Below are 27,498 nucleotides of genomic sequence, written 5' to 3' on the forward strand. Positions count from 1 at the left end.
AAGCCAAAGTGGGTCATCCAGTAGTACTTTGCACATACAAAACCAAGAGAACTAAGAGTATGCAAAAAAGATGGCGGTAGATGCACGGCTAATTAGTAGTGACTTAACTGCTTAAAAAGTGCACCCCGCGCAAACTCCTCGTGCATTGTCATGCGTTCCACATCATCGCTTGGTGCTACCGGTTGAAATGATTCGACATTGCTTTAAATCCGAAATGGTGACATTAGTATGCCTCCTGTAAGATTGCAACGGAACCTCTGGGAAACCCTGACCTTGTACAAACACCCTACTCTTACGCTTACAAAAGCAGCTCTTCGCATCATATAAAACACTCACTTTTGCAGTGTGACGAAAAGAAAACCAGTTTGTCTGGTCACCAGGCATGACTATTTGGCAAGAGCTTGCATCACCTTAGTTTTTGTTTAATTCTTTCATACAGTATGTAGATGATGGCCTCTTATTGTTTGTTTTTAAATGTTCAAATAAGCACTGAAGATGACAGTTTTCCTTCTGCTTGAAATAATAACGGAAGAGTGGCCCGGCCGCTGACGAATGACGGATCGGCAAAATTTATTGACTTGCCCAACCTTGTGTAAAAGTGTCACATCCTGGCAGACTTTCCATGAGTATCATTTATTATTTACTTACCCAGTTAAACTACAATAACTGTAAGTTATAATTGTATTGCAAGCATGCCGTGCTCCTTTAATTTACTTGCGGAAATTAACAGGTGCTGGCAATTTCGAAATTGTACTTGTAGCCAGTTAAAACAGGGGAAAGAGAACACGTTTTAGTATTGTGTGTATGTTTGGTGCACTGAGTATGGAGAAAAGGAAAAACAGAAAGGAATTGGGATAGGATTTGAAACCCCCCAAATTGTTGAGAAGCTTGGACAAGTCCAACTACGGAGAGCAAAATGTTCCGGTGTCTAGTGCGCACAGCATCGTCAAGAAGTTCCCATGGCACTGGAGCCAACCTCCTTGGACAAAAGAGAAAAGTTGATGAAATATTGTAACAAAGAATTTTTCGAAAGGTGGATAAAGAACCGGGATCCACTTCCAAGCAAATTCAAGCTCCCCTGCAGGCGACAGTTACAACAGTCAGTCAGTGTGCACTATCCATAACCATTGAAGTTCAGTTTGCCAACACTTACCTGGAGAAGCAAAAGCCGACAGAGACGCAAACTACTCTCGACCTTCTGCGTATGCGTGAGCGATCTTTCACGAATTAGAGTCATTACTTGGTCTTGGCACTCTTCTGTCCAGCCAACCAGGTCCAAAAAGAAGATGTGAAAACGAGCGACTTGTTGTTCACTTGTTGAGAATTAGCTTCAATTTTCACTTCTGGTTCTTGCCTAGTGCAGTGATTCGCTAGCCAACAGCCAACCACAGTGCTCATCTAACGTGACAGCTCGACCCGATTGTACATGTTGATTTGGCCGAACACGCCCCCCCCAGACACCCCAACAATGGCTCAGATGTTACGATGTTGCGCACTACACCAAACAGACGGCATGTACCGACTGTCGCATTGGTTCGTTGAGGCCTTAATGAGAATGTACATTGGGCAGGTGAGACCAAAAAATATGTTTTTGGTAAAGCACATCACTGCAAAGCAAGGATCATATCAAAACACCTTCGGGGAGGCGTTGCTATGGAGAATTTCATATTGAACTTTTTGATCAGTGGGCCACAACGGGCTCTAAAATTTGACAGAGGGGTTGGACCAGGAACAGATGGATGGAGTGTTTTGGTAACCTCACCTCCTCAAAGAAAAAAAATACATTTAATTTTAAATGAAAATGAACAAAAGCATTACAACAAAATAAAACATTATCATAGTTTATTCATTTAATTATTTTTCAAGTTTGGCGGGCCGAATTAAAACGTTTAACGCCGTAGTTTTCCCACGCCTGCTCTAGAGGAATACATTCGAAGGTCCTTGTAGGCTAAATGGTTAAACCATAGCATTTCTCCCATGATGCCATGAGGTATTGACTTACAAATGTGCAAGTAAAAAAAAAAAACCCAGAAAAAAAGCATTTTTTAGCATTTGGCTTACATTACACCAACACGTTTGAAGGTAAAGCAAACATTGTTTATTTATAGTTTTTAGATTTAATTTTTATTTTAGTGCATGCGCATACCCCGTGCCACATTATGGGAAAAAATGCCAAAGGGAAATCATGCTGTGTGGACGGCTTTGGTGTTTGTGGAAGGCTCAATCGCCATCTCGCACTGATTCCAAATTGGTGGCCGTTACCCGTATTGGGTCCACCTGTGTGGTTCTAGCCCAAGGCCACACAGTAATGCACTATTTTTTGTTGACTATCACATATATCTAATCAAAACAAAATGTTTTTAAACATGTGGTTCTCTTGCACTTTTACTTTCAGTCCAAATTAAGTTTTGTCATTCAAACACTGTAGTTCTACGATGATTTGAATCAACCATTCGCCCTTGTGGACATCACGTTCCCGATGACCCGTGTTTCCTTTGAACTGCAGGCCCCCTTGAATGTCATTTTGAAATCAGTCATGTTTTATGTGGTCACCAGTTCATAGCTGACTCAATCCACTAACCTGAAACATTTACGTTGGCATTGCAAAAGCACTACTGATGAGATTCTGCTGAACGATTTGCTATGTCCCAACTGTGCCTGTGGAATGGGTAAAGAGCTGAGTAAAAATAGTCAATTATTGCCAGAAGCAAATCCGTTTCAATGAAACAAGTTTGGACAAACCACTTGTAATTCCACACAAAGTCGCAGGGTTTGTCCTGCAACAATTCCTAATGTTCTAGTGCCACCTGCTGGTTTCTAAGGGGAATAACGCCCTCTTGCCATGGTCTGCTCCTGTCAGGATTTGGTGGACTGGAGGAAGCCCCTGGCGTGGCAGGTAGGCCACTTAGGAGAGAAATACGATGCCTGGGTTCACCAGCCAGTCGACAGGCCTATCAGACTGTTTGGAAACCCTTTCCTGGAGGCCAGCACAAAAACTTCCTGGTAAGACCGGCTGCTCCTACGTTTGTGTAATCCTTTTGTAATGAGAATTAGTCATGATTGGATGGTTTCCATTTTTAACTTGGTTCCCATTTTCCTTTTTTTTTTTTTTTTTTTAAGAAAATGACTAAGATTATACCTGATGATCACATTTTATCGTGACAGGTACTGGGTGCCAGTGGTGTGGCTTCCTATTGTGTGTTATTTCAGTTGGTCTTGCTTCACCACCTTGGCAAAGGGTGCCACCAGAATACCCATCACCTCAGGTAACAGAGATGCACATGGGAGTTCATTTATCAAATGCCACACAGGCTTGAAATGTTTTTTTCCCCACTTTGTGGAACAGTATTGTGACCTAATGGGTGTAATTTTGAGATTTGTTTATTTTTAAAATATATACATTGCAGGTTGATCCCACGATCCTGAAGCAAGGGTTTTGTTAAACAATAAGATATGACGATATAATGAAAGAACTTTTTTTTAATATAGAATCAATTATTATTTCTTAAATTCACATTTTCTATGGCAACGAACTTTAGTTTCTTGTCTAGAATGGTGCAAGCCTCACAAGTCACAGTTAAAACTCGTGACTCTATCGTGATGGCAAAAAAAAAAAAACATTACTGATGAATTATATATATTTCATACTATATTCATATTCTTTTAACCTTAAAGGCTACTCCGCCCGGCTGACGTACACGGTATCGAAAGTTGCTTCAAATCAGTGTGTATGATTTTCTCTCCAGAATCCAGACACTTATTAATTATCCTGCTATGTTGCTGCTCAAAGTTGGATGTTCTCCCCTTTAATACGGGCCCAGCCAAGCATCTGTCAAAGAACAACAAAAATCACCCAAGTCCTTCATGTGGGGGGGTTAAAAATGCTAGCCATGTCAATATTAGGTTAGCTGAGTATTTACCATGACTTTTCCATCAGAAATGTTGCTTAGTCGCTGCCACGTAGGCGATGATAACCGACTTACCAGGAACTCTGCAAGGTGTTTAGCCGCACTAGTAGCCAGCCAAAGCTCTTGCTAGCTAGCTGCTTCTGCGTGAGTCCCGCAGAGCTTCTTTGACCTCCAACTACTCGCGGGAGGTAACGTGAGCCCAGCGAAGTGTTTTGGGACGGCTTTGCTTTTCAATGCGTTTTAATGAGGCGCAAAAATATTACCTCACAAACTGCGAAACCACTTATTTCAAGCGTTGCATTCTCTAATACTAACATGCTAGTTTATCTCGAATTGTACATGTTCATTGTGGTTTTTTTTTGTTTTTTTTTAACATTGTGTGTGTTTGTGTGTGTGTGGGTCTTCACAGACTTCTCTGTCATGGTCCATAAGTACACGTTCCCACTGCTCTTCATCATGGGCTGGTTCTTGTGGTCATTCATCGAGTACTGCATCCATCGCTTTGTCTTTCACATGAAACCACCAGCTCATAACTACTACCTCATCACGCTACACTTTCTCCTGCATGGACAGCATCACAAGGTACAAGCAATCTAAGGCATCAAAACACGAAATCAAAAGTGAAGTCAAGTCCAAAAAGTTCTTGACAATAATATGGTCTCTGCGCCACCACCTAGTGTAGGCCATTTTGCCACGTGCCGTCGACTCAAACTGACATCACAGCTTGCAAACATCACTTGACCCAACTAGTGTTGCACCAAGCATCATACCATGAACTTCGTCAGCAAAAATGACACAATACCCTATTTCCCAGATACTGGTACCTTTTAGGGCCCCCCAAAAAACGTGAAGGCACTCCAACTCTGTTGTCAGACCTGCGCAGCGGTTCTGCCGTTGCACAGAATGAGGATGCTCAGCCAGTTAAATGCTTCTCATGTTAATGAATAACTAGCTGACGGTTGAAAAAAGTCCGCCGGATGTCCACGGATGAGTGTTCATAATGCAGACACACCGCATACATATCCTCGCCAAAATGTATGAAAGAGGTCCAGGTCGGATTTGAAAAAAGAAAAAAATTCCAACATAGTGTTCACACTGCATTTTGAGCGCGTTCCAGTACTCGCGTAACAGACAAGACGACGGCGAGATTGTATTTTAACCATATAAAACCATGATCACAAAACCGAGACACGAACAGTGGATTTAGTGAACTGTTCCGCCCCTAACATTAACCTTTATCCTGTTATAATTGTCATAATTTAACAATCCGAGCAGTTTGTGTTCTTATTTATTCTAATGATGAATTAAATGATTCAGAACCAAAACTCAGTATAAACGAGTAAACATTTTAAAGTACGATTACGATGACGTCACTACAGCTGCAACTGCAGCTTGGCCATTCCCATTGAATTGTCTACATGATTGTTTGATTAGCAAAAGAAATATACCACCCATGTGAATCTGAATAATATTCTATCCTTTTTATTCCAATTGAGGCGTGTATGTGGAGCATTTTCATTCCGTTTGGTCATTCAGATTCTTTCTTAATCGGAATACATGCCTCCATGTAAACTCGGCTAGTGTGTCACCTTTTAAAATGTTGAAACTGACTTGTGAAAAGCCACATATTTGTTGCTCTCTGCTTTTAACACTAGATAGCAAAGTAAAACGACATGCTTACACAAAGATCATGATGTCATCGAAGCACCTCGTATTTTATATTGACTTCAACAGAATTCCTAATTTTCTGACTTGTTTAATTCATTTTGTGTACTTAATCCCAAATTTGAAACACTCTCTGAATCTGGTACCTGTCTGTAAATAAGGTTAATGTGCTATGTTTGTTTCCATTTGGTTTATTGACGCATAGTAACGATATTGCAACTGCACACTTGGGCACATCAGTGAGCGTTTAGACATTTTTAGAAGTTAGCAAGTACATCAGCGACTTTTTAACCCTGTCTCCATCTTTAATCATCTCTGACCTGTCTCCGCAGTCTCCATTTGACGGATCTCGGCTGGTCTTTCCACCCGGCTTGGCTTCCTTCATAGTTGGGACGTTCTACACCATCCTCAATAACCTGCTGCCGGAAGTTGTGGGCATGTCCATGTTTGTCGGAGGACTGTGCGGCTATGTCGTGTACGATATGATCCACTACTACCTTCACTATGGGTCACCCAAGAAAGGCTCTTACATGTACAGCTTGAAGGCCTACCATGTTAAACACCACTTTGAGCACCAGAGATCAGGTGGGCACCACACAACAAAGTCACATTTGCATTGATTATTAAAGAAGTTTTATTTTGGAATATTTTTTATTGTAATGACGAACACAGTATTTCAGACCAGTGATATAACACAGTGCTAAATGGCACACCCAATTCAGGTTGTTCTGGTGTTGTGCTGGTGCATTCACACCAAGCAGCTAACTATAATGCAGCAACAAAAAAAAAGGTTGAAAAAATAAGATATTCGCTATAAGAGAAAAACAAGATTTGTTCATGCAGAAGAAGGCTTCAGTTTTCAATCAAGGCCTTTAATATGTGACTTAATAGACAATAAAGTCAGTAAATGGTGTCTATTTGAATTTTAGCACCTTCCACAGTTTCTATCTTAAGGGAAATTGAGGCGAACTACAGTTGTTGTACTTTCATCAAATGAGAATGCAAACATGAAAGGCAGACTGTAAAATATTAAAAGCTTGTGCAATTGCAGTAGAGGAACAAAAAAATGACCTAGTCATCTGCATAAAAAAACAGGTATTGACAGGTCATTGATATAAACAGAAAAAAACAGTGGACCGACAACAGATCCCTGAGGCACCCCTTTAGAAATATGAAGAAAGGAGGAAGACAACCCAGCAAAGTGTTTACATTGCATTCTCCCTTATAATTAATTTGCAGCCGGCAGCAGAATCATAAAGACCAATTTTACGGAGTCTCCTGAGCAAGGTGCCATGATTGAATGTATCGAAGGCCGACAAGTCAATAACGAGTGCCATACAATGTTTTTTTCTAACAGTCGCCAATCTCAGCCAGATTGATAATGTGATAAATATGCCATAAACTTCAAGGTGTTCAGCAACTAATTTTTCAAGGACTTTTGCCACAATGCAGATTTTCCATATTGGCCTACAATTATGGAGGACGAAAGCATCACCTCCTTGTAATATAGGAAGAATGAATGTGGTTTTCCACACCAAATGGAAGGACATTATTTGAGAGAGAGAAATTCAAAAGATATGTCTGATATTCTGTAATCAAATCAACTAATGATTTAAGAAAATAGGCATCAAGCTTATCAGGACCTGAAGATTTGCACCATTTTAATTGTTTTAAGGCTTACCTTTACATGCAGTTTCATTGTTCAAGATGTACATAATGATGCAGTGACTTACAATATGAAAAAACTGTCACACTTTTTGATGCCCACAAAGGACGGTGATGAATTTAGTGTATAATGGGTGTTACATGGATAGGCATTTTTTTTTCATGTGATACTTGTTTTAAAAAGTTTGAGAAGCACTGCTTTAATCCAAATGTTTGTCTCACCAGGTTTCGGAATCAGCACGGCATTCTGGGACCACCCCTTCAACACAGTCATCCCTGATGAGAAATTCTAATCCTGAAGCTCTCCTCTAGAGGGGCCAAAGTACTGATCAAGCACATCTTCCGGTTATGTCTCAAACAAACCAGACAGCCCCGTTTCAGCCAAAATGGAGGATACAGCTTTGCCTCTCAATGTTTCATCATGTCTTCCTATTCCTGTCAGCGCCGCATTCCTTCCTTTTGTGTGTGTGTTGGTGTGTGCATTACCTCACTGTTACAAACCAAATCACCCGCCATCGCTGCTCTTTTAACCACATTGACCTCCCTTGTCAGATCATTTGTGAGTTAGATCGCCATGAGATGCTTCTGGGAGGTGATTGGAACGCAATTTGAACGCAGGATTACTCCAACACTGAGGGCGGTTATAAACAAATCGATTATTGCATCGATTGCTCAACCACACCAACTCCCCCACCCCTGGTAAAATATTTGACAGCGATAAGCAGGCATCTACAGATAATGCTTACCGAGATTGAGGTAAATTAACAATATTCACTTAAAAGTGAACAATATTTTGAGATAAACTTTTGTACAAGTCATTATTTGCTGTTGTCTCGCCGGGTCAAGTGCGTCTCCTCCGATGGCCCGCTGGGCATGTGAGAACCTACTAAAAAATAAGTAAATCAAATGCAAAACAACAATAGACGTCACGCTTGCCTGCTTTCTGTTTAGTTTTCGTTCAAATTTTCCGCGATAGTCACATCATTTTACACTCACACTCATCGATGCTCAGCACGGAGCGATGAGACACAGGCCGGAAGCTATGCTAAGCTAAATTAGCAGGAGAGGCTTTAAAACGTACTGGGCGGTTACGACCATTCAGTGGAAGATACTTGGCCCCTGTAAAATAGTAATGGGGCGTACTAAGGCGAAGATTACGTTTGTTCAGTGTTAATTCACCTGATAACAACGATTTAAAGCTGTTTTGTTGTCGGAACAACCGCCGGCAGGTCACCTTCTGTGTTTAAGTCTCCAATCTCAGTCAGCTCCAATTTGCAGTCAACATGAATCCATATTTTTCTCCCTTGTCAGTCTGGAGATACCACAAACTGTTTGCATCTTAATCTTCATGTATGTATGTTGCGGGAAGAGAATGTCCGCAGTTACAAATGTCTTTGCGGAAACACAAAAGTGGCCAAACATTGAATCCAATTGAATGCAAATATGGATTTAAAAAGTTGCAAAGGCATGCATTTTTGTTTTGACCCATTTTTGTGGTCGACCGAGTTGGTTGAATTAAATTTTTTTATACTTTACAGCACTACAGATACATCTATTGTTGTAGAATACCACGGCTCAGAGTTCATTTAATCAAAAATAACCACGGGGGATAAAATAACAACAACAAAGAATCAAATGCTTTCATTGTTCTCATTCTTAATACATGTTTCCCTAAAATTATGCTTTGAGTGCCTCAGATCAGAGAAGGAGACTAAGGAAGTGATGGAAAGTGCGTGAATGTGCAATGCAGGTGGCGAAAGGCAGGATGGTGGGAAACATTGCATGTGTCGCCTGGTGCAGTGGTCCCCAACCTTTTTTCTGCCAGGGACCGGTTCATACAAGTCCATAACTTTTGCGGACTGGCAACCGGGGATAGATTCCATACAAAAGGAGGTGGGGTGTGCAGAGCGTTCATCGTACGACGTACATGGCTGGTTTTAACTCATTTTGTAAGATTGTGGTTTTAATATTATTGTAATGTGACCAAGACAATTAGCAGCTTGACATGCAAGAACAGAGAAAATCCAGTGACTCGCCAAAATTAAATATTTTTCAGCGTCGAATAATAACTAGACCGGATGTACTGCAAGTGCGGCCCGGTCCAAAGTGACCCATGGCTCGGTACCAATGGTTGGGGACCACTCACCTATTCTCCCAATGGTAGAAGTTTTATCCACAAGTTTGGATTAAATGCAAGTAACTTTATTCTATTGAGTACAAAGTTTATTCATAATGTTGGCTCGAAATGTTGGAAATATCAATGGATATGCACTGTATTTTTTGTAAGTCTATTAATTTCCCCCATTTTCTTTCTTCTTTTGTCAATAACGATGCTACAACAATGTAAAAAAAAAGTATGTTTTATAAGATGCGTTGTACAGCAAATTCTTAGATAACTCCAGCTTTCCATCATCCTATAGATACGAGCAGTTTTTACAAAATGTAGAAAACGATGGATGATGATGTCACCATACGTGCCAGAACAAGTGTGACGTGAAGGAATGAGGTCAGCTTGTCAGTCTTCCGGCTGTGGGGACTTTGGGGTCCAAGCTGTCTGTTTGCATCTTTTTTACATGTTGAATTGGGTCATCTGAAAAAAAACTGCATTGAGCGACTGCTTGCGATGACTTCACAGTTCCCAGGAGGATGACGATGGAGCGACCATCTGACTGGGCAGCAGGAAGTTTCGACAGCTGACGGAGCCTCAAAGCGTCCCTTCTGGGCACCATTGATAAGCAATGCAGAACAAACCATTGACGCTTAATATATTTTGACTTAAGAGAAAATTGACTTCAAGGAAATCCACTAGTTTGCAGAGTGACTCACATTTTACAAAATATTTGCATAAAATGGAAAATGTCATGCACATTATATTTACACTTTGTACCATTTTAAAGATGTCAATAATTGTGGACTAACAGCTTTGTACTCGGAACCGATTCAGTGCAGCAATAACTCTTAAGTGTGTAGTACCACCTGTGTTCACACTGTGGATGGCAACTTATTAGCTCTCCTTCATATCATGTGTTGGTACTATAATAGAAATTTGATCATGTTCACGAATGTCCAATACATGATGAAAGCCTTTATATGAATTTCAAACCCATCTGTAAACCATCTAGACGGCGGCGATGACAACGATGAGTGTAAAAATGGAGGTTGTGCACGGATCATGCCTGTTGGAATAAAGTATTTACACCAATCTTTATATTTATTTGAGCAACATGAAAACAACAGCTTGATTCTGGCAATGGATATTGTACTTACTATTTACAAAATTGTGCATAGTTCCCTAATTTGTTTAACATCTCATATATTTTATGTTGCAATTTAAAAATTCTATGCAAATATATTTGTAAATAAATGTCTACATTTCTGATGTTAGTGTTTTTATTTTTTTCCATTTTCTATAGGCGGCACGGTGGAATACCGGTTAGCACATTGAGCTTGAAGTTCTAAAGTTGTCTGGGCTAGGGGTTTAACCTCAGTGCTAATAAGTAATTTTAGAAAAAAAGGTACACCCTGAACTGGTTGCCAGCCAATCAGAGGGCTAACATAGACGAACACCCATTTACACGCAATCACATCTATGGACAATTTAGAGTCTTACCTACCTGAAGACAACTGGGATAGGCTCCAGCATGCACGCTCGTGACCCAAGTGAGTACAAGCAGTTTGGAAAATAGACGGACGACTGCTACAAATCAAATGGACACAGTTACCTTGTCAGGATGAATGTTTTACTAAACCCAACAAATCAACAAGCATTTTTCAGTTTCTAATTGAATTGCGATATGACGCACACCTTATACCCTTATTAAAAAACTTTTTTGTTTACATGCTAGCACTTTCCACCAGAAATTTCCGAGGAGATTGAGCGAGAAATGTTTTGGGATAAAAATTCGCCATAATTTAACGATGATATAAGATGACGTTAAGTAATTGATGCGTGTCACAAATGCATCGTCCATTCATAAATTATTTTCTCAGCACCCTTTAGCCCCAGGAGACAAAAAAAAAATCCGAGAGCTGTCCCTGCTCTGTTCCGATAGCGTGTCTTTCCAAGCCTCTCCAACCACCAATGTGTACAGCGCATTTTTAGACTGACTTGTAAAAATGTAAAAAATAATAATAATAAAAATGTGGATGGCTATGTTGCTTATGTATTACGTTGAATGTGAAAAACTGAACCATAAAGTAGTTTTTATTTTTGTTTAGTAGCCAAATGCATTTTAAAAATAGCAGCTACATTCATATCTTATATCAAATTTGTCCTTCCAAGGCTTGCGATCCCGCACTTGACAACATCAGCATTCTCCGTTCTTGGATTCATTGTTCAGAGAAAGGCAAGTTCAACTTTCAAAATATCCGTGTACCTATCTGTACGTCGTTCACTGGGGAAAAAGGGGGTTGAATTTACTCAATTGTATTTTGTCAAGTCGTTGAACAAAATAATAACATCGGGATCCAGATACATTTTTGGAAGTAGATTTCATGTCTACTTAGAACATCTGGATTCAAATGACTTCATTTTTTGCACTTGATGAAATAAAATTGATTAAATTCAACCACCATTTTTTCAGTGTAATCCATTTTCATAATCAACATCTCAAGAGTGTCTAATGGATTTTCTAAATCATCCCGACTGACTTTGGGCAAGAGGCACGGTACATCATGGAGTGATCAGCTATCTCAGCACTGACAGGACAGATCAAATTAACAACTTCTTGTGCAAGAGGAAGCGGCTGCCAAAGGCAAGCACATAACAAGCAGAACAGGAAACAGGAAGGAAACACATTTTGTGACAATTGCAATTCGTAACCAACGTTTGGAATGGTTTGGTCTGTATTATTTTAAACTGGAATTACCCACAGCTTCAAGTTTTTGGTTGAAATGGAGACTGAATTTGTTAAGGCAGTGGTTGTCAATCTTTTTGGGCTTGTGCTCCCCGGAACATTTTGTCATACGAGTACCCCCACAAGTAGAATGTAACACAACATATTTAATCGTGAATTTTAAAAAAAAATATATATATATATACACACAAACACACACATCCATGTTGTGTGCGTGAGTGTCTTTGAGAGGGAGACACGGACACTGAAAACCATCTAAGAGACCGGGAGAGCAGTAGGACCCAGGGTTGCAAGAACAGCAGCAGCAATGCGCGAGCAGGCCTTGAGGGAGGAGCCTGAATATAAACCAAACAAGCCTCCACACCCTGCAGTCTCGGGAAGTTCCTCTGCATTCCTACCATTACATGCACACACACACACACACACACACACCCACAAACACACACATAGGCAAGAAAGCTGTGAGGACTCTGTGGGCTGAGTAAGTGTGTGCAGAGTATTCGAGTGTTATTTCTGCTCTTTTTTCAACAAAGCTGACTAGATGAAGCTTTCCGCATGTTCCTCAATAGGAGGGGGTGTGGTGGGCCTGCCGGAGGCCTGCTGGAAGACTGGAGACCAGATACTCATCATCACCCAGGCCCTGCCAGGTGTTGTATTTCTTAATTCATCCTCTTTGTCACTTCACGTCACTTTCTCTTCCTCCTGGCTGTCCATATAATCATCGCTCAAGCTGAATGCACGGCTACCGCAGTCTGTTTTGACTCTCCTTTTTTTGCCTGTCAGTATGTCATTGCATTTCAGTTGGACACATTTCAAGAAACAACTTTCTGTCTATAAATGCATAGCGCTGCACATGCTGCCAAACAATAAAATCCCCAAGTTGTGTTGTGTTGTGTTATTATCATGTAATATACTCACATTGTTGTGTTATTATCATGTAATACACTAACAGGACAGTTAATGTGGCACACTAGCCAAATCAAATGAGCTCCAATGCAATATCAAAGCTCCTGCTTTTTATTGCAAGAAATAATGCCCCAAATTTGTGTTTCTGTAATTACTGCAGTTGTTGCTGTGGTACACATCTGCGCTGCATCATACTGAATGTTCTGCTGAGATGTCAGCCTTTACATGGAGCTAAATAAGCGCACCAATATACCATAACCACTGGATGTGGGACAAACTACGACATCAGTAACGTTATTGGTTAGTTTTCTCCTGTTGTACAGGGATGATGCGAAAAAGCCCAAGTAGGACATTTTTGATAGATAAATTGAGTGGTAATCGCGGTGCAAATGCAATGACCGATGTCTCATAAATCATTATATTGTAATACATAATGTGATTGCCTCGCATTAAAAAAATGGCATGTTAGGTACATTGAAAACTTGAAGTTGTATTTGAGTGCTCTGTGACTGGCTAATGACCAGTCCAGGGTAACTCCCCTCTCTCTCAAATGGGATAGGGTTCAGCTCACCCATACATTAATGCAGGTTTCTACAGTAACAATGGAATGTGTCGGACCAGGGCGGCACGGTGGCCCGACTGGTTAGCACGATGGCCTCACAGTGAGAGACAGCATCGGTCATGGGTTCAATCCGGCTTCGGCCTTCCTGTGTGGAGTTTGCAAGTTCTCCCCGTGCCTGCATGGGTTTCCTCTGGGTACTGCGGTTTCCTCCCACATTCCAAAAACATGCACGGCAGGACGATTGAACACTCTAAATTGTCCCCAGGTATGAGTGCGAGCGCAAATGGTTGTTTGTCTCTGTGTGCCCTGCAATTGGCTGGCAACCAGTTCAGGGTGTCCCCCGCCTACCGCCCGAAGATAGCTGGGATAGGCTCCAGCACCCCCCGCGACCCTAGTGAGGAGAAGCGGTAAAGATAATGGATGGATTTGTCGGACACCTGAAGGTCACTCAACCTTTGATTGACTTCCGAGCCTAAAACATGGATGTTCAAGTTAATTGAAGACTATTAGAAATATGAAACTTTGTTTGTTGGCTGGTGACCCCAGTGTACTTCACCGTCACTCAAAGTCAGCTGGGATTGGCCCACGGTCTTAGCGATGATTCAGTAAAGTTGGATAGGTCTTGGATGGAGACATGTTAAAATGTAACTTGACCTGTTCAGTGGTTTTTGATGGAAATCATTTTTGATTTCAGTAAAATGCCTATTTTTAGTCTTTTCATACAGTGTTTTGAAACACTGGCGTGCATAATAATTTGGAAGTGTGGATCTTAACTTTTCTATTTCCCCAAAAAATCAGTCGGGGGGCTTTTTCCAAAATTGTTTAATAGTGATGGTTGACGGCTTAAAAGATAAAGATAAAAAAGATAAAGATGTCCTTTATTAGTCCCACAATGGGGAAATTTGAGGTGTTACAGCAGCAAAGATATAGATGAAAAATTATGCTAATAGTCATTTGCATCAACTATTTATGAAAATGAGAGAAAAATATCATTTGCATGATTTGGAATGTTGAGCAGACGAGCGGAATTGGTTGGAAAGTATTCAAACACAGCTTTTGTCATGTTTTCACTTTGTGCTCTAATGAAATGAGAGATTTGTATTTTCACTCAATCCACACGCATGATGACAAAATCAAGATAGCACATTTTGTTCTAATTCCCTATAATCTTGAGGTGATAAAAATCAATATTTTTATATGAATGCTACAATGTGGTTGCACTATTTCAAACCACCATCAAACCCCCAAATGACTGCCGTCGTGCTCCTGAGTCCAATCACGAGTCAGAAGTGAAAACAATCGACTTTTGTTGGTCACAAGATTATGACTAACTAGAAAATCATATCCACAGTCTGTTTTTTTTGGGGGGGGGGGGGTTTATGTGCAAAGTCATGATTAAGGACGGCACGGTGGATGACTGATAAGCAAGATTGCCTCACAGTGCAGAGGTCGTGGGTTCGATTCCTGCTTCCCTGTGTGGAGTTTGCACGTTCTCCCTGTGCCTGCGTGGGTTTTTTGATTTTTATGTCAAGTAATTTTGTGAAAGAAGAAATCTGGCACGTCAACTTATGTTTAAAGACTGCTGTTGCTTGTTTCCCCACATTGTTCTTCTCAGTGCCATCATGAGTAAGGCAGGACGTGATGAAGGTGGAGGAAGCATCTCCGAGGAGCACCCTGAGAAGTCACCAAGTGACAAGGCCTCGGGTGCTGTGGCAACGGGGTCAGGATGGACAAAGGTCAGCTGCCCTTGTTGCGTGTCAGAACGGGTTGAGCCCCTGGTTCTGGTGAAACTTGGCAAGAAGGTCCGTCCTGAGACCAAAAGGTGGCTCATTAGACTGATTGGAACGCCTCAGAAAGACGGAGGTGAGGTACTTCATGCACTCAATACATTTGTTTACACAAACATGATATTTCATTTGAAGAGCTTGCCCATTTGTAGAAAGACATTTTTAAAAAAGAATATAAAGTGGAACCTTCAATAAGGCACACATCATTTTGTTTTTGGCCGTAGATTTCAAAATGAGAGTTTGCATAACTGTCTTCCACTCTCCCAGGTGCAGCATTGCTGGCCCACCCAGGTGAGGATGCCACTGGCGACATCATCATGGTCTCTGCGCCGCGGTGCACATTGCTGCAAGCCACCGAGGAGTTGGGTCTGTGTAAGACGTATGACAACGGGGAAATGGAGACGTTCTCGTATGATGACAGAGACAACTTTAGACACTCAGGTAAACCAGTAGAGTGACGCGTAGAGGAATGACGACATAATAAGTGATAGCAAGAAATAGAACTGCACACTTGACATGCTTAGTAATGAAATAATTCATAATGTGAGTAATTGATTGGAGAAACAATTTCAACTTGGTTGGCTTGGTTTTATCGTCTTCAAGTTTTCTGGACATGGTTTTCTGCTTGATATGAACTTGAATGCAGGACTATATCTCTTCAGCATAATGGGATACTTCACAGTTGGAGTTTTCTCTACATTTTTGCCTTTTTCCATTCCTGTTTGACAGACAACATGGAGCTCTTCCTGACGCTGGCTGAGAGACAGTACGTCATCAAGTATGAGCTGGAGAGTCTGCGTGCACGGAGAGATGTGAGGATACCTGGTTTGGATGACAAACACACCCTACAGCACCGAGACAACATCTGTGAGTCCTGCAGGAGAATAAAAAAGAAATCATTGTGGACAATAAACAGTATTTATTCATCGCTTTCAAACACATCACTTTCTTCATGTTTCAAGTCAGGACTTTAAAGTCAGAATTCTGAAAAGAAGTGAAAGCAATGATGTAATGTGCATAAAACACACACACACACACACACACACAAAGCATGCAAACAGTTCGTAAAATGGAAATTGTTATACAAGTGAATATTGGTAAATACATTATATTGCCAAAAAAGCACTTTTTCAAGGTTGTTGTTGCTATTTTATCGAATAAAAGGACTATTCAGATGTTTGAGGCGTCACTGAAGGAAGAATAATTAGTATAATAGTTCCTGTTCAGAAAAATCTGTCAGGCTGCCAATGAAAGTGTTAATATAGCATACAACATCACCACAAGTTAAAACGAATTGTAAACCCTTCGCAGGTGGTCAAGGACAGACATAGCCGCGAGTGCACTTTCAATCACATGAATAAACAAATGAAAAGAAAACAATCAAATAATACGACATTTCACTCACTCAGCATGCAGACTTGCTTAGGGTTAGCCATTTAACAAACCTGAGCCAACATGGCCAACCCTGCACTCTCATATGATGACTGATGCCACTCAACAGGGAAGGTCCCCTCGTTTGGGGCAACACATATGCAAAGTCGCAGATACTACAGTGAAAAAAAACGTAAGGATGGCGACCCCAAGTGGACAAAAATGATCGCTGTACAACACATTTGTATTTGGAGTTTATATAAAGCTTTAAAGTACATATAAAAATTCACAGCCACTACTTTGTGGATTTTTGCCTACTTTACTTTTGTCAGTTGCTGTACCTGTCATTTAATTATATCCATCCATCCATTAACTTAGCTGATTCTCCTCACAAGGGTCGCAGGTGTACACCCCAGACTAGTTGTCAGCCAATCGCAGGGCACAAAAAGACAAACAGCCATCTGCGCTCACACACACACACACACACACCAGTCGCTCCCTGTGTGTAATAATCTATTTGTATTCATTTGAATGTGCTGGGGGATCAATGGCCTCCTTTACAATTTCATCATATTTGAAAAAAGGCTGGAATTCCCCACCCCCAAAAAGCAATAAATGAGTTTCAACTGTCATGACGGGTATGTTGTGCTTTTGCTGTTAAATTTCGGCCAATATCCAGCTGTACAATGCGTCTATGAGTTGCTGATCTCAGCTCTTCTTGGCTTCTCATATTAAATCATGAAAATGCTTCCCTCAGCATCTCTGTCAGCGTGTACCATATGTGACTGTCTACTGTATGTTACTGCACGGTTCAAAATCTTCACTGTGAATGTGTCGTTTTGATGAAATGTGTAATCCTGAGTGGTGGTTTTGCAGGGCAGAAGATGACCTCCGCTGGCGTGATTGTGGACACGTTCCCTCTTCATAACAAGGCAAAACTGAAAGAGCTCAGTAAATGCTGGTACGCTGGGAACCAGCTGTCACAACCACTGGGTAGGTGGGATGTGCATGACTGACACACACACACACACACACACACACAACTGCATTATTTTATTTGTGTGCAATCTAAAGGAACAGGAATGGTGTTTGGTGATATTTTCCACTTTTGTTTACCACAAGATCTTTTTAGTCTTTTGTGCATCTTGATAGTGATCATAAGGTCACAACAGAAGTGGCTAAATATGTTCTTCCATATTGTCTAGAGGTTATCGCTCCTTCTTCTTTTTTAAGTGGAATCATTTGAGGTAGTTGGCCTCCTCTGCTCAGCCAATTACTGTGACGACAAGTCTGGATAAGTAGTAGAAAATGGTTGAACAAGTGGATGCATTCCATTGCCCCCACTAGTAAGATCACAGTGGGGGGGGGGTGCATTGTCCTTGCAGAAGACGGCCGGTCTGTGTGGGAACACTGACGGCTGTGTTTAGTCTTCAGCAGTAGAAACTATAAAAGTGTTTCCTAATGTTCACTTATTGGACGCAACATCAGTTAAAGCTGCACAATTCAATACAGGAGTAAGATCCATCCATATCAAGATTTTGCTTTTAGAAAAAAAAAATCTGCTTTGATTGATGTTGTCAGAGGGGTTACAATTTAACAGTATGTATATCATTGTGGTTTCGCTTTGTAGTGATTTAAGACTGCACAGCTTCATACTTTGAGCTTTGTGTTAAAAAATTAAACAGGGATAGAATGTCAAAAACAGCAGTGCAGCACGATATACTCAATGCCACAGCACCACATGTCTGGATGGTAAGAAGCTGATTTTGTTTTGATAATTGATGCCTTGAGCAAGGCCGTTACATTTAACACCACCGCATTGGCTATTGTCGGGACTGCCAGCTGCCTCCTGAGACTTTACAAAACTTTAGCGTAGCAAAATGTCTGAAAACTACAACTTGTCGCCCCGGGGTTTGTGTGCTCATTCATGCGCTTCTCCGCTTTGGCCTGTGTAAGTGAAGAAGCGACTGGCACCGTGTTTTTGATCTTGTGGAGTTCATCATGGTTTTTGCTCATATGAGCTTTTAAATTTTCACAGATTTAACCACACAAGAGTAGTAATATGCTTTTGAATTTTGGTCGCCGTTTCAGATAACGGAACTGACAAACCAAGCAAGGTTACGACACTTGCCACCCTGCTGTGACGTAGGGAAAAATAGTTGCTAAAGGGGTATGGAAAGTCACTAAATCTAGCAAAAATGTTGCTATATTGGCAACACTTCAGGCTCAAGTCTCCTCTTGCTCATTATCTCGCTCGTACTAGCATCCACGTGTGTGCACATAAAAAACGGAACTTTCAAAATAAACGTAGCGAATATTACTTACATATTAGTCACGACACAATCAATTTTGAAGCGTACATTTTACTCTAAAAAGACTGGATTAGTTAGAGTAAAATGTGATAAATAATACATTTTACTCTGTTTACTGGGACTGTATGTAGTCTGTAGTGGGTTGGATGGGTGAGGCCTGCGGGCTGTACATTGCCCAGGTGTACAATCAAGCTTGCATTTCACCTCCAGGAGAGGAGAATGAAGGGAGAACCCTCCAGAAACAAACAAGAAGGAGGCCGCAGTAAAAGACAGGAAAAGTATTTCAAATGACGAAAGCAACAATCTGGTGAAGTCAATGGCTTTGCAGGCTTGATGCAATTATTGCAAGTAAGGCTTATGCCACCAAATATTAAATGTATTATTATTATTTAATTATTTATTCACTTTAATATCCTTTACTAATGACCGTTCCAATACTCACTTGAAAAGTTGGTGGCTTCATACGTCTTCTTTTCTCTACTTCACCATCAGATTCAGTAAATGCATATTTTGGAAGCGGAGTGGGATTCTACTTCAGCTTCCTTGATTTCTACACTTGGTCTCTGTTGCCACCGGCTGTTCTGGGTCTGTCCATTACTTATTTCTCCAGTAAGTATGTGCAAAACATTTGTTAATCATTATTCATAGTGTTGAGATAGACACATAACACTGAAGTAAATCCCCTCAAATTATTTGTAATAAAAGCTTCTCTGCGCCTCCACTTGTCTAAACATGGCATTCTGATTAATCTACTCCAGGGGTGGACAAACTTTTTGATTGGTGGGCCACAATGGGTTCTAAAATTTGACAGAGGGGCCAGACCAGGTGCCGATGGATGCAGTGTTTTGGTAACCTCTTCTCATCAGAGAAAAAAAAATACATTTAATTTTAAATGAAAATGAACAAAATCATTACAACAATATATCTGTCTTTGAAAAACCACAGTATTTAGGAAATAAAATATTAACAAGGTTTATTCATTTCATTTTCTTCAAGTTTGGCGGGCCTGATTAAAATGTTTAACGGGCCGAATGTAGCCCCCGGGCCATAGTTTGCCTACGCCTGATCTAATCACAGCTCACCTGTTTTCTGATGCTAAGCCATGATTGGTCACTACACTTTGTCTTGTTCTCAGGTGAGGTTCAGAAGGAAGCGGTGGAGGCAGTGGCCGGCTCACAGGCCGAGATCCATGAGGAGGACCACAGACTCACCGTTAGTGGTCACATGTTCCAGGCTGTGTTCAGCATGCTCTGGTCCACCGTGTTCATGGAGCTGTGGAAGCGTCGCAGTTCCTCCACGTCCTACCGTTGGGGCACCCTTCACCTCGCCGAGCGCTTTGCGGAGCCCCGACCCGGTTTCCATGGCAATCTTGGAATGAACCCTGTCACTGGTCGTATGGAGCCGCTGTTTCCTGAATGGCAGCGGGATCTGCGGATGGCACTGGTCTCTATCCCGGTGGTCGGACTGTTTCTGGGTATGACTTGACTTGACGCCTGACTGAGTTGAACATTTTTCAAAATGCTTTTTCAATGAGTTATTATTGCATTTGTTTACGGTTCCCAAGTTACTGTATGTCAAAGTCGTACAGATAGAAACACAATTAGAGAAAAGAATGTGAGGCTCATTCGGGACAAATGAGCATTCATTAATCAGTGAAATTTCACGTGTGTGTGCAGGAATGGTGCTCCTTGGCATGCTGTGTTTCTACTGGGGGGAGAACCAAGTGATTTGGCTCCACGAGGAATGGGACTCAATGGTGTCTCAGACGTTACTCTACGCACCTTCTGTGCTTCACATTGTCTACACGAATGTGCTGGCTACTGTTTACAAAACAGTGGCCCAGTCGCTGACTGAATTCGGTGAGTGAGCAACAAGACTCTTGTAACCATATTTAAAAACCAATTTGAGCCCTCTGGGACCACTTTTTAAACAAGAAGATGTTCACCACTCCGTGTCCAGACAACAAGTTGTTCAGTCACTACTGGCTTATTTAAGCAAAAACCTGTTCTTTCAGAGAACCACCGAGAAGAGTCTGCCTTCCAAACCCACCTGACAGCCAAAGTGTTGGTGGTGAGTTTCCCCCTTTTCTCTTGGACATTATTTCATTACACTGTCTGATGACTCAGCTGTTTTTTTTCTTTCATCAGTTCACATTCTTCAACTACTTTGCAGTCCTCTTCCATATTGCATTCGTCAAGCATGATGTGCCGTTGCTTCGTAAGGTGACGAATGAGCTCCACATTACTGCACTCATCAGCCACATATGTCCAACAAATGAAAATCTTTTGTGAAAAATTGAAAAAAAAAATGTAGTCCGTTGGCCCACGTGAATCCTTTCTGTCTGTGTGTAGCGCCTGGCATCTTTGCTGATCGTGACCCAGTTGGTGAACCAGGTGACAGAAGTGGTGGTCCCCTTCCTCGTGGACCGCTTCGTTAGCGCCCCCCACAGGACCGAGAGTGAAGATGACCCAGAGGAGGACAAATTTAGGAACCAAATCACGCTGCCAGTGTTCCCTGTGAGTGCCCTTTTTAAATATGAAATCATGTTGGTGACAGAAATTACTGAATGGGGACATCATATATAATGAAAAATTAACTTGACTAGTATACAAATAGTTGAGTGTGTAAATTCGAACGGAGTAAAACAAATTCAGGGGTAGTAGGGTGTCGCAGTCAGAAACACAATGTCCCCCATGGTTGTGATGCCGCTGCTATCATGCAAAAGCCAAAAGGTAAGCAGATAACAGTTTTGGAGTTCCGTTGGCTGACGCATAACCGACGTGAACTAAAATATTTGATTTTCTTGTGGTAAAGTTGTCAGTCGGGTTTGCTGAGTTTGCCTTGGGGGTGTGTAGGCATAAGGTGGCCCCATGCACGGGAAAGTAGACAAAGAATCTGACGTCATGTTTTTCACCAGGGTCTATTTGCAGAGTACATTGAGCTCCTGGTGCAGTTTGGCTATTTGAGTCTTTTCTCGTGCGTCTATCCTCTGACGGCCGTGCTCCTGCTCATCAACAACGTAACGGAGATCCGCTCCGACGCCTACAAGATCTGCAAACTCTTCCGCAAGCCATTCTCCGCCCCCGTGGCCAACATGGGCGTATGGCAGGTCAGCAGATAAGACAACATACGCACTTGGGACTAGACAACTGGTCTCATTGTCTTGTCCTGCAGATTGCGTTTGAGATCTTGAGTTTCGTCGCGGTGGTGTCGAACTGCTGGCTGCTGACACTGTCGCCACAATTCCAAAGGATGCATCGGGAAAGCGAGATGAGCAGCACCAACGTTATGCTGATGGCCATTTTGGCTGAGGTATGAAGGCTCCTCATACACAAAGCCACACAACGTCCATCCATCCATCCATTGTCTATGACGCATGTCCTCACAAGGGTCGCAGAGGGTGGAGCCTATCCCAGCTATCCTAACTGGTTGCCAGCCAATTGCAGGGCACACTTAGACGAACAACCATCCACGCTCACACTCATACCTAGGGGCAATTTAGAGTGTCCGATCAACCTGCCACGCATGTTTTTTGGAATGTGGGAGGAAACCGGAGTACCCAGAGGAAACCCACGCAGGCAGGGGGAGAACATGCAAACTCCACACAGGGAGGGTTGGAGCCAGAATCAAAATCAAACCCACGACCTCTGCACTGTGAGGCCATCGTGCTAACTGACTTGTGAGTGGGCAGCGTGGGATCGGTTCCCACTCAGTGATGGTATGTTTGTGTGCCTTGCAACTGGCGGGTGACCAGTTCAGAGTGTAGTGTGCCTTTCGCCCGTAGTCAGCTAGGATAGGATCATATATATATATATATATATATATATATATATATATATATATACATATATATTGGATTCGACTTACACAAAAAATGTCACACAAAACAGCATCTCAACAGCCTTTCTAAAGGATCAAATTGGAGTAATATAAAAAATATAAAATGCCAACAAAGTGTAAATGGAATGGGTCAAAATAATGGCCTGTCACACCAATGTCGTTATGGTTACTGAGAGAAGTCCAGCAACTGGCGACTGCTTCCGCGTTCTCCGCTTCCTGCAAGTCTTGAGTGCGGGTTGCAATTGATTTTGCGTCATTTTTACCAATTATTATGATGCTTTTAGTTCTGTAAACCGGCGAAAAAACTCCACACAGCAAGTGCAGGCGTGTCCTAAATTTCGAGTACTTGGCGTCTGCGCTATGTCATAGGACTACATTGTTTAGTATGCCAAGATGAGTCTTAATTGCTCGTTAAAAAAATTGGCGGCGTTAAAAGGGGGTTGGATTAATCCCATTAATAACGCGTTTTTCTGACACCTCTAATTAATATATATGCTCCGAACATTAGTGGCACCCATTGGCCTTTGCCCTCCACATTTTCTCTAGTTCTTCCTTCAGCCCTTGGTATTTCTGTAGTTTTTTGCGTTCCTTTTTTGCAGATGTTGCTATTATTCAGGACTGCTACATCTATCAAAACTGCTATCTTCTGATGTTTATCCACAACCACTATCTCAGGCTCCTTGGCTACCGTTAGCTACAGTTTGTCAGTCTGAATCTGGAAGTCCCACATGATCTTGGCCTGGTTGTTCTCAACCACCTTTAGAGTTGTCTACTATCTTGATTCTGGGACTTCTAATCTATATTTGGTACAGATGTTCTGGTACAATATTCCTGCTACCAGATTATGCTGCACCATGCATGTTTTGCCTGCCAGCATTTTAGACCCTGTTGGGATGTGCTGCAGTCTCTGGAGCTTCTTTGCACAGCCTACATTTATTGGTCTTGTTTTTAGGGCCTGTTGTTATACTGCAATTACTAATCTTAAATTTATTTTTGAGTCACCCAATCCTCCATCAAGCATCTCCAGTTGGTCCAACCAAAATGCTGCTGCTTGCTTCTTGACTAATACTTGGAAGAGGGAGCACATAACTCCTACTCTGACGTCCCTTCACTGGCTCCCTGTACATTTGAAAATTATTTTTAAGATTCTATTATTTGTTTTCAAATCTTTAATTGGTCTCTCCCCAGCGTACCTCTCTGTGCTCTCCTCCTTTACGCACCTGCCCGGTGCCTCAGGTCCGCGGACCAGACGCTATTAGTGGTACCGAGAACGAAGCGAAGGCTCAGAGGGGTTCGAGCCTTTTCCGTTGCCGGTCCCTTTCTTTAGAATGACGTCCCGCTAAATGTTAGGCAAGCCCCCTCGCTTAACATCTTTAAAACTCATTTTTATTCTTTGGCTTTCGACTCAAATTAGACATGGTTTTTGATTTAACCCTTTTTGTGCTTTTTACTTTCTTTCTTCATTATTAATTTATTTTATTGTTTGCTTTTCTAGGACTTACTTTAGCACTTTGGATACAGCGGTAGTTGTCTTAAAGTACTTTATAAATACAGTAGAGTTGAGTATTTTTAGAGGCCTGTTGTTTTCTCCTGGATAGTGCCCATGACGCTCACTAGTTCACGACCCTCCTGTTTCCGCTTTGTGTACAGCCTGAGAATGCTGGATTTAAGGTTTGAACTCTCTGCATTGTAAGGAGCGTTCTTATCTTGCTGTCAGTCGCTTGCAGCAGCCAGGGAATTATGCCAGAAGGGTGTCTGATTACTGGCAAGGTATAGGTGTTAAATGGCCTGCATCCCATTCTTGCCATTCAAGAGCCTCACCCTCCTTAGGTATTTGGCGGTGGCCGCCCTACGAGCTGCCTCTTCATGATTGCTATTTGCCTGTGGAATTCTAAGGTATTTGTAGCGTCCTGCACATCTGATACGCTTGCCTTCAGACTTTTGATTGTGATCATCTTCCCTTCCTTAGATATCATTCGCCCACTCTTAACTAGTCCGAATTAAATTCCAATGTCATTGTGAGATGAATCAGGGAGTTGATGTCGAACTCTTTCTTAGCATTCAGCTTGATGTCATCCATGTAGAGGAGGTGGCTGATTGGTGTTTGATATTTCTATCAAAAGCCACTCTTGGTTACAACCTGACAGAGTGGGTTCAACCTAATAGAGGGTATCCTGCATATGCAGAACAGCAGCAGGGACAGAGCATCTCCTTGGAAAAATGCCACATTTGATGTTCACCTGGCTTTGTGTTGGCCTCCAGAATTGTAGTCGACAGCTTTATTGAGTTCTTGATGGAGGTTCTTGTCCTGAATCTTGTTGATGTTACCAGTTCCAAGCATTTCAGTATATATATATATATATATATATATATATATAAATATATATATATATATAAATATATATATATATATATATATATATGAGGGGTGTTTTGAGTGTATGTTCAACTGTGTTATCCAATGTTTTTGCAGCATGTTCTCATCATAGTCAAGGTGATTGTGGCAGCCCTGATTCCAGACGAACCAGGCTGGATCCGAAAAAAGAGAGCCCGCAAGCAGTACACATCCATGCAGGCTTTACGGCAGCAGGTCAGCACAATTGTGGTCTATTCCGTTGTTACTTCAAAACAAATGATCCTGATAGAAGTAGTCTGGAGTTGATATCGTTGATCACACCGTAAACATTAAATTACTGGCAGCAAGGACACCAATCCAATAATGTTCTGTTTTATGTTACAATCCACCCACTGTAATTTGTTTTAACAGTATAGTACTGTAGTTTGAATTAAACTATATCAACACAAGATGAGAGTGGGTGGTGTGGTAATTTTAAACCACATCTACCTCTATTTATTTTTTACAGTATATTACTGTAGTTTGGATTACAGGACATATCAGTAGGATAACCGTGTTCAGGTATTTTTACAGTAAATGCCATGCAGTTTAGATATTAACATTGATACTCTAGAGGCAATAAACTACGTATGTAGCCACAACTGCCCAGATGCAGGCTGACGTAAGTGTGGCCACCGATAAGATCACCACCAAACATTCACACCCAACCGTACACCAATGTGCGTGACAATGAAGATAAGGTTGTCTTGCCCAAGGACACGACGACACATGACTCAAACAAACCAACAGCGGCCCCTTTGGTTATTGGACGACACGCTCTATCTCCTGAGCTACGGCCGAATCGGAGTTTGTATTTAATTGGGAACATCCATGTGGGGCCGCTGCCTTACAGGATAGTCGACTGGGAAAAATAGCTATTGCGACTGTTACGCAATGGTATTTGTTGATAATGTAACAGAGAGAGACCCAGAAAATAGAAGTACCCTGCATAAAATCTCTGTTATTCCAAAATGCCATATTTTTGGGAAACCTCTTAAATTCAAGATGGACATCTTAATTTCTATTACATCTTAATTGTGTTATATTAGATTGTATCATGGGGTTGTATAAAGACCAAATCAAAGTTGTCAATGGTCTTCAATGTTTAGCTTTTTGAGGTTTAAGTTTAGCCTGTAAAATGTATTCTTGCTTTCTCTTTCAGAAGCTGCCTTCTGAGGAGTCCTAAATCGCTTTCAAAATGTGGGGCTCAACCAGATCAGAATCTCTGAGCTTCAATTGTGCGATGTTGTGCCAGCATACTCATAACATAAACCTTTAAAGGTGCCATTTTATACTTTGGAGACAAAATTATTCAATTAAAAAATGAATTCATTACAAATTCACAACACTAAAATGTCTGACCCCAGTTTTAGATGAGGAAAAAGCTATTCAATTGAAAAAAAAAATCCATCAGATTTGTTTTGTTTTGCAGTGAGGAGTTGAGTAAGGCCTATTATAAAAGTTCAATAATATGAAGGGCCTTTTGAAATTTTATCTATTTTCTTCCTTATATATGTGTGTGTGGGTGTGAGAGTGTATCAAACCGAACTGTGGATTTTATGAACTATATACATACATATATATACATACATATATATATATATATATATATATATACATACATATATATATATATATATATATATATATATATACACCCCGTGTTGGTTGGTTGTCTAAACGGCAGTATCTTTGTCTCCAAAGTTCCAATTGGCAGCTTTAAATCCACCAAGCTTGCAATCAAGACGCACGGTGCTTCTACAACATACAGTATGCGCTCTAAGTTGCACATTCATATCACATGTATGGTATGCTCACGCAGAATTTAGAATGTTCCTTATTTGTCTATTTGTCTCAGTACATGCAAACCGAAAGTATACATATTGGTTGTTGTTCTGGAGTTGCCTTGAACAGTCAAGGGCTTGAGTGAGGTGGTTAAAAGTGAGTGTAAGTCAGGGAGATACAAAAATAATATATTGGTGCATATATATTAGGACACGGTATTATTGATAAGATTTCTGTTCTTTTCTCGTTCAAGTTGACTACCAATAGATAAGATAGTCAATTGGTCAATAAATATCTTAGTCAACAGTAAACTGTTGTTTAAAAAAATTCTATCTGAGATAGTACTACAAACTATTTGTGATTTTTCTGCTTTGGTTATAACAACAACAACAGAATGAGATTCTGTGTTTTGGTACTGATGTTGAAATCTCGCCCTAAAAAAAGGG

The 27,498-nt window shown here is 41.2% G+C and overlaps 2 protein-coding genes across 2 annotated transcripts in view; both read left to right on the forward strand.

The window, feature by feature from the left end:
- The window catches only part of fa2h (fatty acid 2-hydroxylase), a 36,664-nt gene extending 28,508 nt beyond the window's left edge, over window positions 1-8,156 (forward strand). The window contains exons 3-7 of the mRNA XM_088299449.1: window positions 2,861-3,003; window positions 3,166-3,266; window positions 4,318-4,490; window positions 5,906-6,158; window positions 7,464-8,156. Coding sequence (XP_088155575.1) covers window positions 2,861-3,003; window positions 3,166-3,266; window positions 4,318-4,490; window positions 5,906-6,158; window positions 7,464-7,531 — 738 coding nt within the window. The 3' untranslated portion in view covers window positions 7,532-8,156. The remainder of the gene's footprint in view (window positions 1-2,860; window positions 3,004-3,165; window positions 3,267-4,317; window positions 4,491-5,905; window positions 6,159-7,463) is intronic.
- Window positions 8,157-12,451: 4,295 nt separating this feature from the next.
- Window positions 12,452-27,370, forward strand: ano10b (anoctamin 10b). The gene is made up of 16 exons (XM_088298159.1): window positions 12,452-12,575; window positions 12,664-12,741; window positions 15,178-15,425; window positions 15,617-15,790; window positions 16,079-16,216; window positions 17,597-17,713; window positions 19,525-19,641; window positions 20,168-20,506; window positions 20,709-20,891; window positions 21,047-21,102; window positions 21,180-21,254; window positions 21,384-21,548; window positions 21,950-22,141; window positions 22,207-22,344; window positions 25,346-25,462; window positions 26,430-27,370. Exons 1-16 carry the CDS (start codon window positions 12,499-12,501, stop codon window positions 26,451-26,453), a joined length of 2,238 nt encoding a protein of 745 aa, XP_088154285.1. The 5' UTR covers window positions 12,452-12,498; the 3' UTR covers window positions 26,454-27,370.
- Window positions 27,371-27,498: the final 128 nt, after the last annotated feature.

Source organism: Idiotropiscis lumnitzeri, chromosome 6 (genome assembly GCF_059441095.1).
Source record: "Idiotropiscis lumnitzeri isolate Australia: NSW breed Sydney's pygmy pipehorse chromosome 6, RoL_Ilum_1.0, whole genome shotgun sequence".
NCBI lineage: Eukaryota > Metazoa > Chordata > Actinopteri > Syngnathiformes > Syngnathidae > Idiotropiscis > Idiotropiscis lumnitzeri.

Coding starts and splice junctions, on each gene's coding strand:
- ano10b (XM_088298159.1), top strand. CDS start 12,499: ATGCACACACACACACACACACACACACCCACAAACACACACATAGGC. Junction 12,576..12,663: donor GTGAGGACTCTGTGGGCTGA/GTAAGTGTGTGC, acceptor GTTCCTCAATAG/GAGGGGGTGTGGTGGGCCTG. Junction 15,791..16,078: donor AGACAACTTTAGACACTCAG/GTAAACCAGTAG, acceptor CCTGTTTGACAG/ACAACATGGAGCTCTTCCTG.